This window comes from Oryctolagus cuniculus, chromosome 15 (assembly GCF_964237555.1).
Source record: "Oryctolagus cuniculus chromosome 15, mOryCun1.1, whole genome shotgun sequence".
Classification (NCBI taxonomy): domain Eukaryota; kingdom Metazoa; phylum Chordata; class Mammalia; order Lagomorpha; family Leporidae; genus Oryctolagus; species Oryctolagus cuniculus.
Window position 1 is genome coordinate 81,521,260 of NC_091446.1, and position 15,239 is coordinate 81,536,498.

The 15,239-nt window shown below is 58.0% G+C and overlaps 1 protein-coding gene across 11 annotated transcripts in view; it reads right to left on the bottom strand.

Annotated features, from left to right (window-relative positions):
- The window catches only part of ARHGAP22 (Rho GTPase activating protein 22), a 191,336-nt gene that overhangs the window by 74,765 nt on the left and 101,332 nt on the right, over window positions 1–15,239 (bottom strand). The window contains exon 1 of one of the 11 annotated variants that reach the window (XM_051837521.2): window positions 448–729. The exons of 9 other annotated variants lie outside the window; for them this stretch is intronic. In XM_051837521.2, coding sequence (XP_051693481.1) covers window positions 448–499 — 52 coding nt within the window. In that variant the 5' untranslated portion in view covers window positions 500–729. Of the gene's footprint in view, window positions 1–447; window positions 730–15,239 lie in introns of those variants that run through there. One more of the 11 variants, XM_051837522.2, reaches the window with a different exon arrangement.

The window sequence follows — 15,239 nt, forward strand, 5'->3', positions numbered from 1 at the left end:
AGTTTTGGAAAACTCTTGAGTCAGGGCCCCTCCGTCCAAGCCCGTGCCAGAGGCGGCAGAGGTGAATGAACGGCCTCTCTCCGAACGGTTAAGCCGCAGAGGCGGCACGGGACCCGCGGGCGCCGGCGCGGGGCTCCCCCGCCCCAGCCGTGGACCTGGCGGACCTGCAGCCGCGTCTCCCCCCACGCCGCCCCCACATCCACTCCCGGCCCCATAGGGCGGGTGCTGCCCTCGCGCCTCCGTCCCTGCCGCCCCAAGGCCAGCTAGCCCCCGCGCCCAGCGCCCGGGAAACGCCACCCCTCCAAAGTTGGGAGGTGGGGGACTCCCGGGAGCCGCAGCCACACCTGAGCGCTGCCCACGCGGACGCAGGTGCGGCGGGGCTGGCGGGCAGCCCGCGGAGCCCGGCGAGCGCTCCCGAGCCGCGGCGCACGTGCGCGTCCGAGTTACCTTTGGGCGCTCGCAGGTGTCCCCTCCAGCCCTTGCAGCAGCACAGCCCCATGGCAGCCGCGCGCGGCTCCGCACCCGGGGTCCCGCCCGCGGGCAATGCCCGGCCGGGCGCGGGACCGCCGCGCTCCCCGGCACTCACGCTCCGCAGCCGCCGCCGCCCCGCGCCGCGGACATCGCGGCCTCCGGGCAGACCCTGCTAATCAATAGGAGAACGCGCAGATCGCGCCGGCCGCGCCGCCTGCCCGCTTTTATCTCGGCGCGCCGGGGCGGCCCCGCGCCGGCTCCCTGCCCTCACGGGCGCCCTCCCCGCGGCCCGTTAGCCTCGGGGCGCCGAGGCGCGCGCTTGCCCGGGTGCCCGCCAGGGGGCGCTGCGCGGACCGGAGCTGCCGGCTCCTCGCCCCGGGGGCCCGCCGCGGGGTGCGGGTGCGCGCAGGGAAGCCGAGGGGGCCCCCCCGGCCTTGCGGAGAGAGCGCTGCGCTCCCGCCGCCGGGGCACCGCAGAAGCCGTCCCCTCCTGGCTGCCCAGCCGGCGCGGCTCTGAGCCATACAGGAGCAGGAAAAGAGGGTGCTTACTGGGAGGCCCCCCAAACCTGGCTGGGACTTTGGCGGGGAATCGCTTATCCCCCTCAGGGGAGCTGTTTGAACTCTCCAGAAGTGAGGGCAGTGGCGCCATGTCTGATGACACCCAGTACACATGGACGGTTTTGGGGCTGTGAAGTTATGGGGACCTCCTGCCTCAGTTTCCCCATGCACGCTACAGAGTGATAGAATCCGCTTAATTGGCTCCTTGTGAGTGGAAGGCAGCGAAAAGCAGCTGGTGTGTGTTGCTAAGGGTTCTGCAGGTGGGTATCGTTACCATCAGCATCACCTGTGTCAGGTGCTGGGGCGATCGGGGTGAAGCGCGCTCTCAGCCTGAGGGTGTATGGAGCACTCTGGCTTTGGAAGGTCCCAGGAGAGCTGCCTGATGCAAACTAGAACTGCTAAACCCTGGGGATTCCCTGTTGGGGTGTGCACCCCAATCCGTTTCCCAGCTTGCATCTGCCAACCGCTGGAACCCGCCTCCCACCCCCCACCCCGGAATGCTCACCAAATATCGGACCTCTGTGCCCTCCAAAGAAGGGAGACAGAAAAGGCGGGAGCTAGGAAACCAGGTGTGATCTGTGATCGCCTCTGGGGAGGATAGGTTCACGTAGGCATGTTCGTGTGTGTGCACACGCATGTGCATGTGTGAAGAATGGAGTCGAGTCTCTTGGCACATAGGAAGGCATATGGGAGTTACTATTGTGTAACTGAAGGGAGCAATCAAATGAGAGCAATTGGATTCGGAAGCGTCTGGCACACAGTAGGGTTCTTAATGCAAGGTTCTTTCCCTTCCCTGCGGTTCCTAGGATCTGTTCCGGCTCCCAAGCAGGACGGTGGGCAACCTCTGACTGCCTTGGCTTGGCTGGGTTTTTCTCCCCTTGTCCCAGTCCCCAGCACCACCCCTCACCACTGTTGGGGAACAGAGGGGCCAAGGCGGGAAGGCAGAGGCTGCCCCAGGCTCCTTGGGGCTGAGCTCCAGAGAGGAGCTAAACCCGGGGTGGGGGGGGGGGGGGCGCAGGGAGAGGGGTTAGGAAAGAATGGCTCAGAGCCGGGAAGAGGTTTTCCCAGGAGTTAAGTCTTCGTTCAAAGAAGAGATTAACAACAGCCGGGCAGCTTTTTTTTTTTTTTTTTTTTTTTTTTTTTGCCTCTCTCTCCTTTAACTCCCCAGACAGACCAGAGTGAGGCTCCTCCTCCGGGAGAGACGGGCTGTCCAGCAGCCACTGCCGACGGGTAAAAGATGTTTTCACTTTCTGATGAGAGAGAGAGAGAGAGAGAGACACGGAGAGAGAGGAGCCAGGGAGACCTGACTTCTGCCTGCTGCCAAGTCATTGTAAACAGCGTTAGCACCAGGCAAGGCCACTCCGTCACAGCAGGCTTAATGAGGCCCCAGGAATTCCAGGCTGGAGCTCAGCTGCATTCAGGGAGAGCATCGGCCGGCCGGGGAGCGGGGAGCGAGCCCCCGGGGGATTGTCCAACAGCCAAGTCCTACATTTGGAAAGCAAGATTTAAAAGAAAGCAGCGCAGCGGCCATTGTGGGCGCTTGTTTATCTTGCTAAGAGGAAGTAGCAAGGCAGGACGGTTTCAAACGAGCCTATTATAGAGGGTCAGTGTCCCCATTGAACCGTTCAAACATATTTTTGGGATACTCGACTTTTCAAAGTCGCTGTAAATGTCAACTCCCGGGGCAGCTCAGCAGACAAATGGGAAGGCAAGAGCTGCTGGTGCAGTCGCCTTGGGCTCTGCACACTTTTAATTCCTGATGACACGCTGTCCTCTTGGAGGGTTCCAGCGGTGGGTTTCGTCCTCAGAGAGGGAGGAAGATGACACTGGCTAGGTGCTTCCCACCAGCAGCTGGGCTACTCACTGGGTATTACCCCAGTTACTCACAGGGCAAGCCTGGGGAGAGATGCCATTGGACTTCATCCACAGAGGGAGAATCCAGTTCAGGGATGTAGAGAGACTTGCCCAACACCAATGAGGCGAAAGCAGAGCCCAAGAGGGGTGGGTGGGTGGATGGACAGACAGGTGGGAGGATGGGCGCATGGGTGCATAAGTAGCTGTGATACAGGGGACCTAGGTGGGGAGTTCAGTAGGACTAAGTGAGCTCAGAGATTTCCCCAAAATTTCTGTCTCAACTCCACCCCCTTGCATGTCAATCTAGTGCTCCCACATTCCCATGATGCACCTGCATCTCTCCCAGGACTGGGAAGGAGGAGACACCATGATGGACGCATGGAAACTAAACTCCATCCACATGGAGATGCCATCAACCTCCCATGAAACCGCAGGCACACTAGACCCTCGCGAATTCCACCCCTCTGTATATTCAGTTAGGATAGTATCCCGACCCCATGCCCGATCCGGGATCGCTGCATGTGGGAATAGCCTTTTATTGCCCCATTTGGCCTCTTATCTTGCTTTCTCCCAGGCTCCATCTCCTTGTGGGCAACTTTCTGGCCCTCTCACAGGGAGCTTTTCTCCAGGTGGGGTTACCTGCACTCACACTTAAATGTCGCTCTGTCTCTTTAAATAAATACTGCTCTTACGCATGCACCTTACTCCTGTCTCTGCTTTGAATTCTTACCTCACTTGAGGGCAAGAACTTGGAATAAAATCCAGGAAGCATATTCCTATAACAATTGGCTAGACAGATGGACGAACAAATGGATTGAAGGATGGATAGATGGGCCGGTGTATGGAGAAGTGAACTGAGGTAGTTGGACAAATGGATGGGTGGGTGGACATATGGAGAAGTGGATGGATGGATGGATGAATGAATGGATGGATGGATGTGTGGATGGATGGATGGATGGATGGATGGACGTGTGGATAGGTGAATACAGGACCGCAGGGTAGGTGGTTGAACAGTTGGGTAGGTAGAGGGATGGCCGGATTTTCGTAGGAGACTCCGGGTCTGATCTACAGAGCCCCTCCGCAGGAGTCTGGATTGTGATCTCAAGGCGTGAACTCAGCCCTGGGTAGCTCAGAAAATGGGCCTTCCCACCTTAGCCACAGGTGTAGCCTCGGCGAGCTAGTCATGCCTGCCTTCATTTATCTACTCATCGTGTACAGACAATGACGGAACACAACCAAACACCCACGGTCCAGGGGCCGAGCTCTGGGGAGACTGGGAGGGTGCCCTGGGAGCTGAGGGCAGACGGAGACCCAGTCTGTTGAGAGTGAAAAGGAGAGCTCTGTGGATGTCGGGACTTTGAGATGAGAGCGCCCAAGGGGCTATGAAGCTGGCTGCCCTGTGACATGCTTCCCCCACATCAAGTGGCAGGAGTGACCCTGGGCCAGCTCTGAGGCCCAGAAAGGCAGGCAGCTTCTGTGTCTGCCTTCGGCGGAAGCCACTCCCTTGTGAATGGTGTAACCACCCTGCAGGAGCCACGGGGAGACAGAGGGCCAGGTCAGCAAGTGCATGGAGGAAGGTGATGTGATGACATGGAGCGGAGAGGAGCTGCCCCTGCTGAGCCCAGTCCACCAAGGCACAAACGACTGGGCGTGGTTCTGTTCCAACAAAACCTTCTTGTTTTTGTTTTTGGTTTTTTTTTTTTTTTTTTTTTTTTTGACAGGCAGAGTGGACAGTGAGAGAGAGAGACAGAGAGAAAGGTCTTCCTTTGCCATTGGTTCACCCTCCAATGGCCGCCGCAGCCGGCACACTGCGCTGATCCGAAGGCAGGAGCCAGGTACTTCTCCTGGTCTCCCAGGGGGTGCAGGGCCCAAGCACTTGGGCCATCCTCCACTGCACTCCCAGGCCACAGCAGAGAGCTGGCCTGGAAGAGGGGCAACCGGGACAGAATCCGGCGCCCTGACCGGGACTAGAACCCGGTGTGCCGGCGCCGCTAGGCGGAGGATTAGCCTAGTGAGCCGCGGCGCCGGCCCAACAAAACCTTCTGTGCACAAGCAGACGTGGCCTACAGACCACACGTGCAGTGTCTCCCAAGAACCCCAGAGCGTCTGGCAAATTGTTTCCTCGGCAGTGGAGAAGCACTTGGCTCAGAGAAACAGGAGGTGGGAATTCTGTGCGAGATGTCTGGGTGACAGCCTGGGCGGCCAGCAGCTGTGTGAGCTGGGCAGTGTGACCCTCCCGTGGGAGCAGGCTGGGAGGGCAGTGCCCACTCCTCAGGGAGGGGCGGGGGGCAGGGCCCCAGGGCTGCCCGGCCTGGGCCCAGGGCCCCTCAGCTTCAGTGGATGCTGGTCAGGGCAGGAATGTGTCTGTAGCTCCAAATTCCCACAGAGGGAGACAAGGGGAATCGTTGCAGAGAAATTCCTGGGCCACATTTTTCTGACCGTTCATGTGGCCTGAAGCCATTGAACTTGGCCAGACTGCCGGGGGAGGACTTTACAGAGTCCATTGTCTACCCCCCCCAGGCCGCCCCATCCCTACCCCCACCTGCTCTCTCTGCCTTTCTTTCTTTCTCTCTTTCTTTCTCTCTTTCTTTCTCTCCTTCCTTCCTTCCTTCCTTGCTTCCTTTCTCTCTCTCTCTCTCTCTCTCTCTCTCTCTCTCTCTCTTTCTTTCTTTCTCTTTCCTCCCCACCCCCAGGAGAAGTGCAGCCTGGGAAGGAACAGGAGGACCAGCTCCACGAGGAGGCAGGGCACTTGCTACAGGGGTGAGGAGTGGGCGGGGTCCTGGCTGCCTGAGGGAGTCACCTGGTGAAGACAGTAACACACACTGAGCACCTACTATGTGCTGAGCATTCTACATATACAAGCTCAGAATCCCTCCAAGAACCCTAACATAATCCCATTGTACAGATCGGGAAGACTAAGGCGCTGAGTGGTTCGGTGACATTGCTGGTGAGCCATCATGGGGAAGTGGCAGCCACAGGCTTGGACGGGATTGGTCCAGGGTGCCTCTCATCTTCAGTCCATGTGCTCCTGTCGGCTCAGCATCTTGTTCGGGGAGATTTGCCGTGGTGCCATTGCTCTGTGGTTACAGCAAATTTCGCTCTGCGCACCTGTGACAGCTCCCAGTGAGCCCATCACCGCAGGAGAGGAGCCCGTTTCCCTCCAGCCAGGCCCACCTGCTGCTTTGTCTGCTGAGCTGAGGACGCGGCCCTGCGAACTGGGGGCCCACTGGCGCTCCAGGAGCTGCCCCAGGAGCTGCCCGCACTGCCAGCCGCCCAGCCAGCCTTTGCAGTGTGCCAGGCCCCGAGTGGTGGTGTGTGACCCACAGGACGCGTTGCTGACAGGGACAACCCTGAGACTGGTGAGACGGCACGTGAGAGTTAGCAAACTGACGCCTGCTGCTCTAACAAACCACCTCCCCCCCGCCCCCCGCCTCGGATCTCAGTGGCTGTGCCCTGTAGGGATGCTTCCTTAGGCGGCCGTCCAGTACAGGCCAGCATGGAAGGGGGGGTGGGGGGGCTGCTCGTGCGGTCCCTCCGGGCCCGGGCTCCTCCTAGCACCTCGGCGTGCTCCTCTGGCTCCTCGGCATCGGCTGAGATGCAGGAGGAAGGAGCAGGGGATGTGATGCCTTCGCCTTTCTTAGCAGAGCCACAGCCAGGCATGTCGGGGGCTGGAGGGGTCCACTGCGGGAGGGACCGGCGCGCCTGCGCTCGCTGCTGCCACCTAGCGGCGCAGGGAGAAAGACGCACGACAGCCCGGTGCAGGTGTCCCGGTGAAAGCCATTCCCTCCCGATGTCCTTATCTGTAAGGATGGCGGGCATGGGATGGCTCCCCCCAACAAGCCAGCTTTTTATAAAGACTTTTAAATTTCTTTTTAATTTTAATGGAGAGAGAGAGAGAGCCCATCTGCAGGTTCACGCCACAGTACCTTGCAACAGCCAGGTGTGCCGAGGCCAGCAGCCAGGCACATCAGCAGGAACCTGGGTCATCGTAGCTGGGATCTGACCTGGCACTCCAGTATGGGATGCTGGCTTTGCAAGTGGCAGCTTAACCTGCCGCACCACAAGCAGAGCGCCTCCCCGGGGAGGGAGAGGGCTGCCACGGCTCCCCAGGTCCTCAGCCACAAGATCCCTTGTGCTGGGGGGCAAGTCTGCCAGCTCCTAAGCCTCCCACACCCCCATCTCCAGGGCTGAGTTGGCCGCAGATGGCCGGGTCAGGTGCAGTTCTAATGCTGCATAGCTTCTGAGACTGCCAGGGCCCCCTCCCGCTGCCACGGGCACTCCCTCAGCCCCCTGAGGCCGCTGTGCTTCCTGCAGCCAGGCGTGGTCAGGCCAACAGACTGCTGAGCTCAAAGTCCCAAGGCTGTGGACTCTCGCAACCCAGGGAGGGCCCTGGAAATCAGTTCTGTGGGCCTCGGCCGTATGGTAAAGGCAGGGGTGGAACCGCATGAACACGCCAGAAGGGACAGCACTGTTTCAGGGAAGCCTTGCTACAGCTTGCGCCTGGGCCCCCCACGCAGCACAATGTTAATTTCTTATCACACTGCATCCATGGAGCCCTCTCACCTCCTCTGCAACACTTGAGTCTCCCTCCTAAATCCACCCTCTCCTCCTCCCCCAACTTCCCAGCCCATCGCCTCTCTTCAGTAAGCCCCAAGAGCGTGCAATCTTAGCCAAACCACTCAAAAACACAGAAATAAAGCCCACCACCCCCGGGCCACAAAAGGCCCTGTTCTGCACTAACCCCAGGCCTCCGGCTGCTCCCCAGGCATGCATTTGCATATCCAAGACAGCCACTTAAGTGGCCCTTCACGGGACAAAGATCAGCTTCTGTCCCTGGAGAACTCTGGTCTCCGCATTCCTTCAGCGCCAGGCTTGCTGGCGGCTGTGGTGGGGGCTGGTCTCACAGCCCTGGCACACAGTGGGCGGGGCTTTCTCTGCCCCTCCCCCCCCCCCCGGGGCATTGTGATGCCTTCAACAATCACCTGTGCACTTTCCCTCCCCATGCGTGGCATGGGAAATGGGCAAGAGCCCCCTGCCCGGCAGCCCCCTGCCCTGCACAGAGCTGTGAGCGCGTGCAGAGGGCTGGTCGTTCCCACGTGAGGAAGTTTCCCCTGTTCCCCACATTTCTGCTCCGCCCCAAGCCCGGCGGGAAAGGCCGAGCTCCCCAGGAGACTGAGCAGAGCAGCTCGCCCAAATCCCCCAAATCCGGGAGAAGCAACAGCTTCCTTGGTAGGAAGCCACTCGGTGGGTGGGAGTTTGTGCCGGCAGCTCTGGCAAACCCACACCCGTCCCGGAGTTCAGACTCTGGTATCACTGGTGGCCCCACTCGCACTGACCTGACCTTGGAGTCCAAGGCCAGACCCTCAAGCTGGATCAGAAGTGGAGCAGCTGGGACAGTCACCTGGCCGGCGATGTGGCGCAGCGGGTTAAGCTACTGCCTGTGCTGCTGGCGCCCTGCCAACGCACCCAGGAGAGCAACAGAAGAAGGCCCAGGTGGTTGGGCCTGTGCACCCACGTGAGAGACCTGGGTGAAGCTCCTGGCTCCTGGCTTTGGACTGGCCCAGCCCTGACCATTGCAGCCACCTGGGGAGTGAACAAATGGATGGAATGTCTCTCTCCATCTCTCCCTCTTTCTGTAACTCTGTGTTTCAGATAAATCAATAAATGTTTTTTAAAAAATAGAAATGTAGGGAATAAATACCTGCTCTATTTTTGTTTTTTTTTTTAAGATTATTTATTTATTTGAAAGACAGAGTTACAGAGACGCAGAAGCAGAGAGAGAGAGAGAGAGAGAGAGAGAGGGAGAGATTTCCCACCAGCTGGTTCACTCCTCAAATGGCTACAATGGCCAGAGCTGGGCTGATCTGAAGCCGGAAGCCAGGAGCCTCTTCTGGGCCTCCCATCCAGTGCAGGGGCTCAAGGACTTGGGCCATTTTCTACTGCTTTCCCAGGCCATAGCAGAGAGCTGGGTCGGAAGTGGAGCAGCCAGGACTTGAACCCACATGAGATGCCGGCACTGCAGGCGGCAGCTCTACCCGCTGTGCCACAGCGCCAGCCCCAACACCCGCCCTCTTACACGGTATTGTGCTTGGGTGTGCTGCATCTGCGGATGCCACACTGTCACTAGAGGGAATGCTCACAGAGCCAGGTACTGTGCTGAACCGGCTGCGCTGTGCCCCTTTTACAGAGGAGGAGGCTGAGGTTTAAGGGGCTGTGTGATCACTCTGGACCCCGCACCTGGGAAGAGGCTGGGCCAGAGCCAAGCGCCTCACCCTTGACCGTGACCCTGCGTGTCAGATGACAGGGTGTGTGTGTGTGTGTGTGTGTGTATGACAAGATGTGGCAAACACACAGCGGCCATCCTTTCCTGGGCACCTTGGTCTTTGAGGGGTTTTAAAAACGACTCATATGAGGACCCTATAGAGAGCAGGTGGCTAAGAGGAAGAGAGAGAGCAGGAGGAGAGGGGAGGGCAATCAGGAGTGACAGGGATGCTGACCAACTGGAGAGCTCTCAAGTTCTGTTTGCAGAGGGCAGCGGTAATTTAGCTCCTGCCGATTAATTGTATGGAGAAAGCAGGCCCAAATTTACCATCCAGAAATCTGCCCTTTTTCTGGGTGTGTGTGTGTAAAATCTTTTGCTTTTAAAAATAGATCACAGCCAAACAAAATATATTTGTGGGCCGGAACCCCCCAGGGACGGTCGGCCCGGGTTTGCCGCCCAGCTTGCAGCCTGAGCAGTAGACGCCTCTCCTTGCCACCACACTCACTCTCAGCACTCCTGGCTGGCTGCACCTGCCAAGCCCACTGGGAGGGCCAGGCACCAGGCTGCGAGTACACAAACGCCGTTCCCCCTTTCGGGAGCCCCGCGTCCAGGCATGGGGCGCCTGGATGTCGCTCTGCTCCCAGGGAGGCATTGCTTCTCAAGGTCTCCTGTGCACACACATCATGGCTGCAGCCCAGATTCTGTCTCAGGTGCTCTGGGGGAGGGGGTACCCTGGGGCTGGCATCCCCAACAACCCCCACTGCCACCGCCGCCACCGCCACAGGGGATGCTGATGCGGCCGCCCCGGGGACCACACCAGGGCATAGAAAGATCCCTGTGACTAAGGGAGTTCAGGTTCTCTGATGCAGGGGCCTCTGGACTTGGGCTGGGTTTCCCAGACGTGCGCTTGGTCATTCCACCCCCACCTACTAATCCCCTGCCACATTCCTCCCCGCATCCTAATTTATCTCGGGATTTGGTCTCGCTGAGATCACACGTAAAGAATTTTATCTGCATCTTTGTTCTGAGCTGGGCCCCAGCTTTGCCTCCTCCCGCACACCCCTCTGTGCCGTCTGGCACTCTCACTGCCAGGGCTTTCTGTCTGTAGCTCCGCCCCCTCCTTCCCAGGTCTCAGAGTCACCGTGCCCAGTGCCAGCCCAGGCTTCTGTTGGCTGCTTGCTAAGAGGTGAGCTTCTGCAGTGACACTCTTGGGGTCACACGAGGACCCTACCTCAGGCTGCTTGGGTGTCTTTGGGCACGTGACGTCTGCGTGCCCCAGTTTCCACATTCACAGAACAGGCAGGGGTGTGGTACCCCACACGCCACAGGGCACTCCCTTCTCCCTGGCCAGAGATGGGGTACTTTAAGACTGCAATCCAGGGAACTCACTGCCCCCAGTGGCAGCACCAGCTGTGCTGGCTAGCAGGCCGCCTTTCACTTTGTCATCTGTGAGCATACGGCCAGATCCCGTCCTGGTGGGTGCATGGCGGGGGGCCAGACAAACAGGTGGTGTCTGCAGAGTCAGCTTATGTAAAATAAACACAGCGCACCTGCCAAATTCTCCAACGCTAGCTCCCTGTGTTTTCAGGTGAGCTCCTCTAAGAAACAACAGACCCCAGGCGTCAATGGAGAAATGCACGGAAGAGTTTTCTAAAAAGTCACGAAATTCGCAAGCAGGATATCATGCTAAACAACTGGATCCCTCGCTTAGAAGGCAGAGGCGTTGCATCTGAGAAGGTGGTCAGTGCTTGAAGAGACGCACACTGAGCATATTCTTTAAGAGCAAGTTTAGGGGCCGGCACTGTGGCCCAGTGAGCTAAGCCGCCGTCTGCAGCGCCAGCATCCCATGTTGGGAGTGCCGGTTCGAGTCCTGGCTGCTCCACTTCCACTTCTGATCCAGCTCCCTGCTAATGGGCCTGGGAAGGCTGCAGAGGGTGGCCCAAGTGCTTGAGCCCCTGCCACTCCTGGACCATTCCAGTGGCAGTGCCCACTTGGGGAGTGAACCAGTGGAAGGAAGATCTTTCTCTGTCTCTCATTCACTCCGCCTTTCAAATAAGCAAATAAATAGATAAGTAAGAAGGTGGGGGTCAAGTCCAGAAAGCCTCCTGGAGTAACTGATCATTGAACTTGGCCTTGAAGGGACCTTGGCCTGGGGCAGGAAAGAGGGTTGCCCCACAGAAGTGAGTCCAGACCACCCCAGCTGCCACCTGGCTTCCGTGACCTCACGGCAATCCTGCTGTCTTTATCTCCAGGTGGCCTTGCTCTGCGTTTTGTCCAGCAACCTGGCAGTCACCCTGGAGCTCACCTCCCCAGATCCGACCTCCCGTCCCTGTCACCACCCTGTGGCTGGCTCTCTGTTAGTGTGGGCCTCCACGTGGTTCCTGGGGGCCCCTCATGGCCCCACATCCAATCCTGCCTTCTCCTTCTTGCTCAACCTGCTCATGCCTTTCCCCAGTACAGGAGTCTCAAGGGTTCCTCACTGTCTCTGACAACCAATGCCTGAGTCTGACATAAGGCCCGTGGGGATCTGACCCTGGCTGACCCTTCCAGCCACCCCAGACATATTCACCTTCCACCTGACACTTCAAGTCCAGCACCACACCAGAAGGTTCTGGGTTCATGCCCCAGGATATTTGCACATCCCTGGGCATCTCTTCCTGTGTTCCTTATTCTGGCCAGCCAATAAGCTTCGGGCTGAAGTCCCAGATATGAATCAGATGTGGACTCTGCCCACGAGGACCCCAAAGTCTGCAACTAGCAAATAAAATAAGTCAACAACTTGGGGGCAGGCATTTGACCCAGTGGTTAAGACATGATGGTCAGGGTCAGCATCCTGGCACAGCAGTTTAATCACTTATGGGCACCAGTTCAAGTCCCGGCTGCTCCACTTCCAATCCCGCTCTTTGCTATGATCTGGGAAAGCAGCAGAAGATGGCCCAAGTCCTTGGGTCCCTGCACCCACGTGGGAGACCCAGAGGAGGCTCCTGGCTTTAGATCAGCTCAGCTCTGGCTGTTGTGGCCATTTGGGGAGTGAACCAGCAGATGGAAGACCTTTCTCTCTGTTTCTCCCTCTGTCTGTAACTCTACCTCTCAGATAAATAAATAAAAAAAATTTTTTTTGGACAGGCAGAGTGGACAGTGAGAGGCGAGAGAGAGACAGAGAGAAAGGTCTTCCTTTTGCCGTTAGTTCACCCTCCAATGGCCGCCGCGGCCAGCGTGCTGCGGCCGGCGCCCTGCGCTGATCCGATGGTAGGAGCCAGGTACTTATCCTGGTCTCCCATGGGGTGCAGGGCCCAAGCACTTGGGCCATCCTCCACTGCACTCCCTGGCCACAGCAGAGAGCTGGCCTGGAAGAGGGGCCACCGGGACAGAATCTGGCGCCCCAACCGGGACTAGAACCCAGTGTGCTGGCGCCGCAAGGTGGAGGATTAGCCTAGTGAGCTGCGGCGCCGGCTTAATAAATAAAATCTTAAAAAAAAGTTTGAAACCGATACACACTTTTCTCATCTAATACAGACTACATTATTCCATTGGAAACTGAGTGTCTGAGACAAAGCATCCTCTAAGTGTAGAAGATTCATCAGGGATTGGAAGCAGAAAATGAATGCAAAATATTTCACTAATGTTTATCATCATTTCATGTTCAAATGATATATATTGTATCTAGTAATTAAAGATTAATTAATTTCACCTCTTTCTTTCTTTCTTTCTTTCTTTCTTTCTTTCTTTCTTTTTTTTAAGATTTGATTTGTTTATTTGAAAGGCAGAGTGACAGAGAGGGTGGGCAGCACCAGGGCTGGAGCCAGGAGCTAGGAGCCAGGGACTCCATCTGGCCTGCAGGGAACCAGGTCCTTGGGCCATCTTCTACTGCTTTCCTAGGCTCATTAGCAGACAGCAGGGTTGGAAGTGGAGCACCTGGGACTTGAACTAGAACCTGGATATGGGATGCTGGTGTTGTAGGCTACTTTTGTCACAACACCATTACTCCCCCACCTGGCCTGTTTTCTTTTAAAAATAATTTTATTTGAAAGGGAGGGGGAGGCTGGGGAGAGAGAGAGAGAGAGAGAGAGAGAGAGAAATTGATCGAGCTCCCATCTGCTGGTTCACTCTCCGAATGCCCACAACAACCAGAGCTGAGAATTAGATTCAGGTCTCCCACGTGGGGGCAGAAACCCAGCTACCTGAACCCTGGTGGCTGCCTCCCAAGGTGAGCAGTAGCAGGAAGCTGGAGTGGGAACTGGAGCTGGGACTGGGAGCCGGGCACCCTGCTCCGTGGCGCGGGCGTCTCCCCGCCGTCCTCACTGCCACGCCCAGTGCTCCTGGTCTTCAGCCCCCTTTCACCGTGACTACTTCCCTGGCCCTTTGCAAGTACACGTGCAGCTTGCACTCGGAGTCCCTCGAGAGCCGCTCTAGAACATGACTGGCCAAAGGCGTTGGCTGCAGGCTCCTTCCCAAGGACGTCTTTTCCAAGGACTGGGAGTTGCCCACACCTGGTCCTGTGTTTAGAGGAGGGGCGCGCACGGCCAGCCTGGGGAGCGGACGCAGCCACTCTGAGATCCGCTGATCCTCCCTGTCTCAGGAGTGGGGGTTGTTTGGGAAGGCCCCTGCTCGTTTCGCTCTAGGTCATTACCTGGCGCCTGGCACCCGGCAGAAGACTCTGGGGGCGCCGAGACGCAGGCTGGCTGGTACCAGGTGCTGAGTTAGGCCCGTATCGGCATCTCTCCCTTCGGGCTGCGGCTACCATGATCAGGGATGCTCTGGGCACATCAGGCACACAGCATCTGTCTACTTCACCGGCTCGCTTTCAAGGTCACGCCTTAGGGAGAGCCGGCAGCCAGCCGATGTCCTCTTATCTGCTCGGGCTGCAGGCTGGATAAGGACAGGCAGCTGCAAGCTCAGAGCTCCAAGGGGAGGGCTGAGAGTCTGCAGATTCCAACTCCCCAGCACACAGCTCCCAGCTGAGCATGGCTCTGAGCAGCCCTGAGCCTGTCCCTTCCCCACGCAGCTCCCGGCTTCCTGTTTATCCCGTGCAGCCCTGTGGCCTTCAGTTCAATGCCCTCTTGGCTGGAGCACACCAGAGCTGGATTCTGCTACCTGCCATGGGGGGCCCTTGTGAGGCATGACCAGCAGGGAGCAGACGCGACTGCCCAGAATTAGAAAGACTTGGAGCTCTGGTCTGAGTCGTGCCATCAACCCACCTGCCTCCCTTTGGAGGCATTGAGCTGACGCTGCAAGAGGGACACTGGCTAGCAGTTTGGGTGCTTTTTAAAAGATTTTATTTATTTACTTATTTGAGAGGGAGAGTTACAGACAGAGGGAGGGAGAGACAGAAAGAGAGAGAAGTCTTCCAACCACTGGTTCACTCCCCAAATGGGTGCAATGACTGGAGCTGGGCCAGTCTGAAACCAGGAGCTTCTTCCGGGTCTCCCACGTGGGTGCAGGGGCCCAAGGACCTGGGCCATCTTCTGCTTTCCCAGGCCATAGCAGAGAGCTGGATCAGAAGTGCAGCAGCCAGGACTCGAACCAGCGCCCATATGGGATGGCAGCACTGCAGGCGGAAGCTTAGTCTACTATGCCACAGTGCCGGCCCCAAGGTGCTTTATTTTTAAAAGGTTATTCACTTCAACGACAGAGAGAGCAAGAGTGAGAGAATGATTGAGAGGGAGCTCCTATCTGCCGGTTCACCCCCCAATGCCTGCCACAATCAGGGCTGGGCCAGCCTGCAGCCAGGAGCCAGGAATTCAATCCAGGTCTCCCACCCGGGTGGCAGCCACCCAAGAAGACCATCACCACTGCCTCTGAGGGTCTACATTCGCAGGAAGCTGGAGTCAGGAGGTGGGGCTGGGACTCAAACCCAGGCCCTCTGATGGGGGGTGTGGGAGTCTCGTGGGGACTGGTCTGGTCTGCATTCTCAGCAGGAGGCCAAAGCCGGTGTCCCCACTCCGTGCCCCCGATTTGAAAGGAGGCCTAAAACTGGCCAGCGGTGGGATGTCCACACTGCCAGGAAGTGCACGGGCCTGAGAGGCCCACAGGTTCAAGCTCACCCGGGGTAAGACAGCTTTCAAAGGGCCGGGAGGAGCAGGGTTTGCCAAACC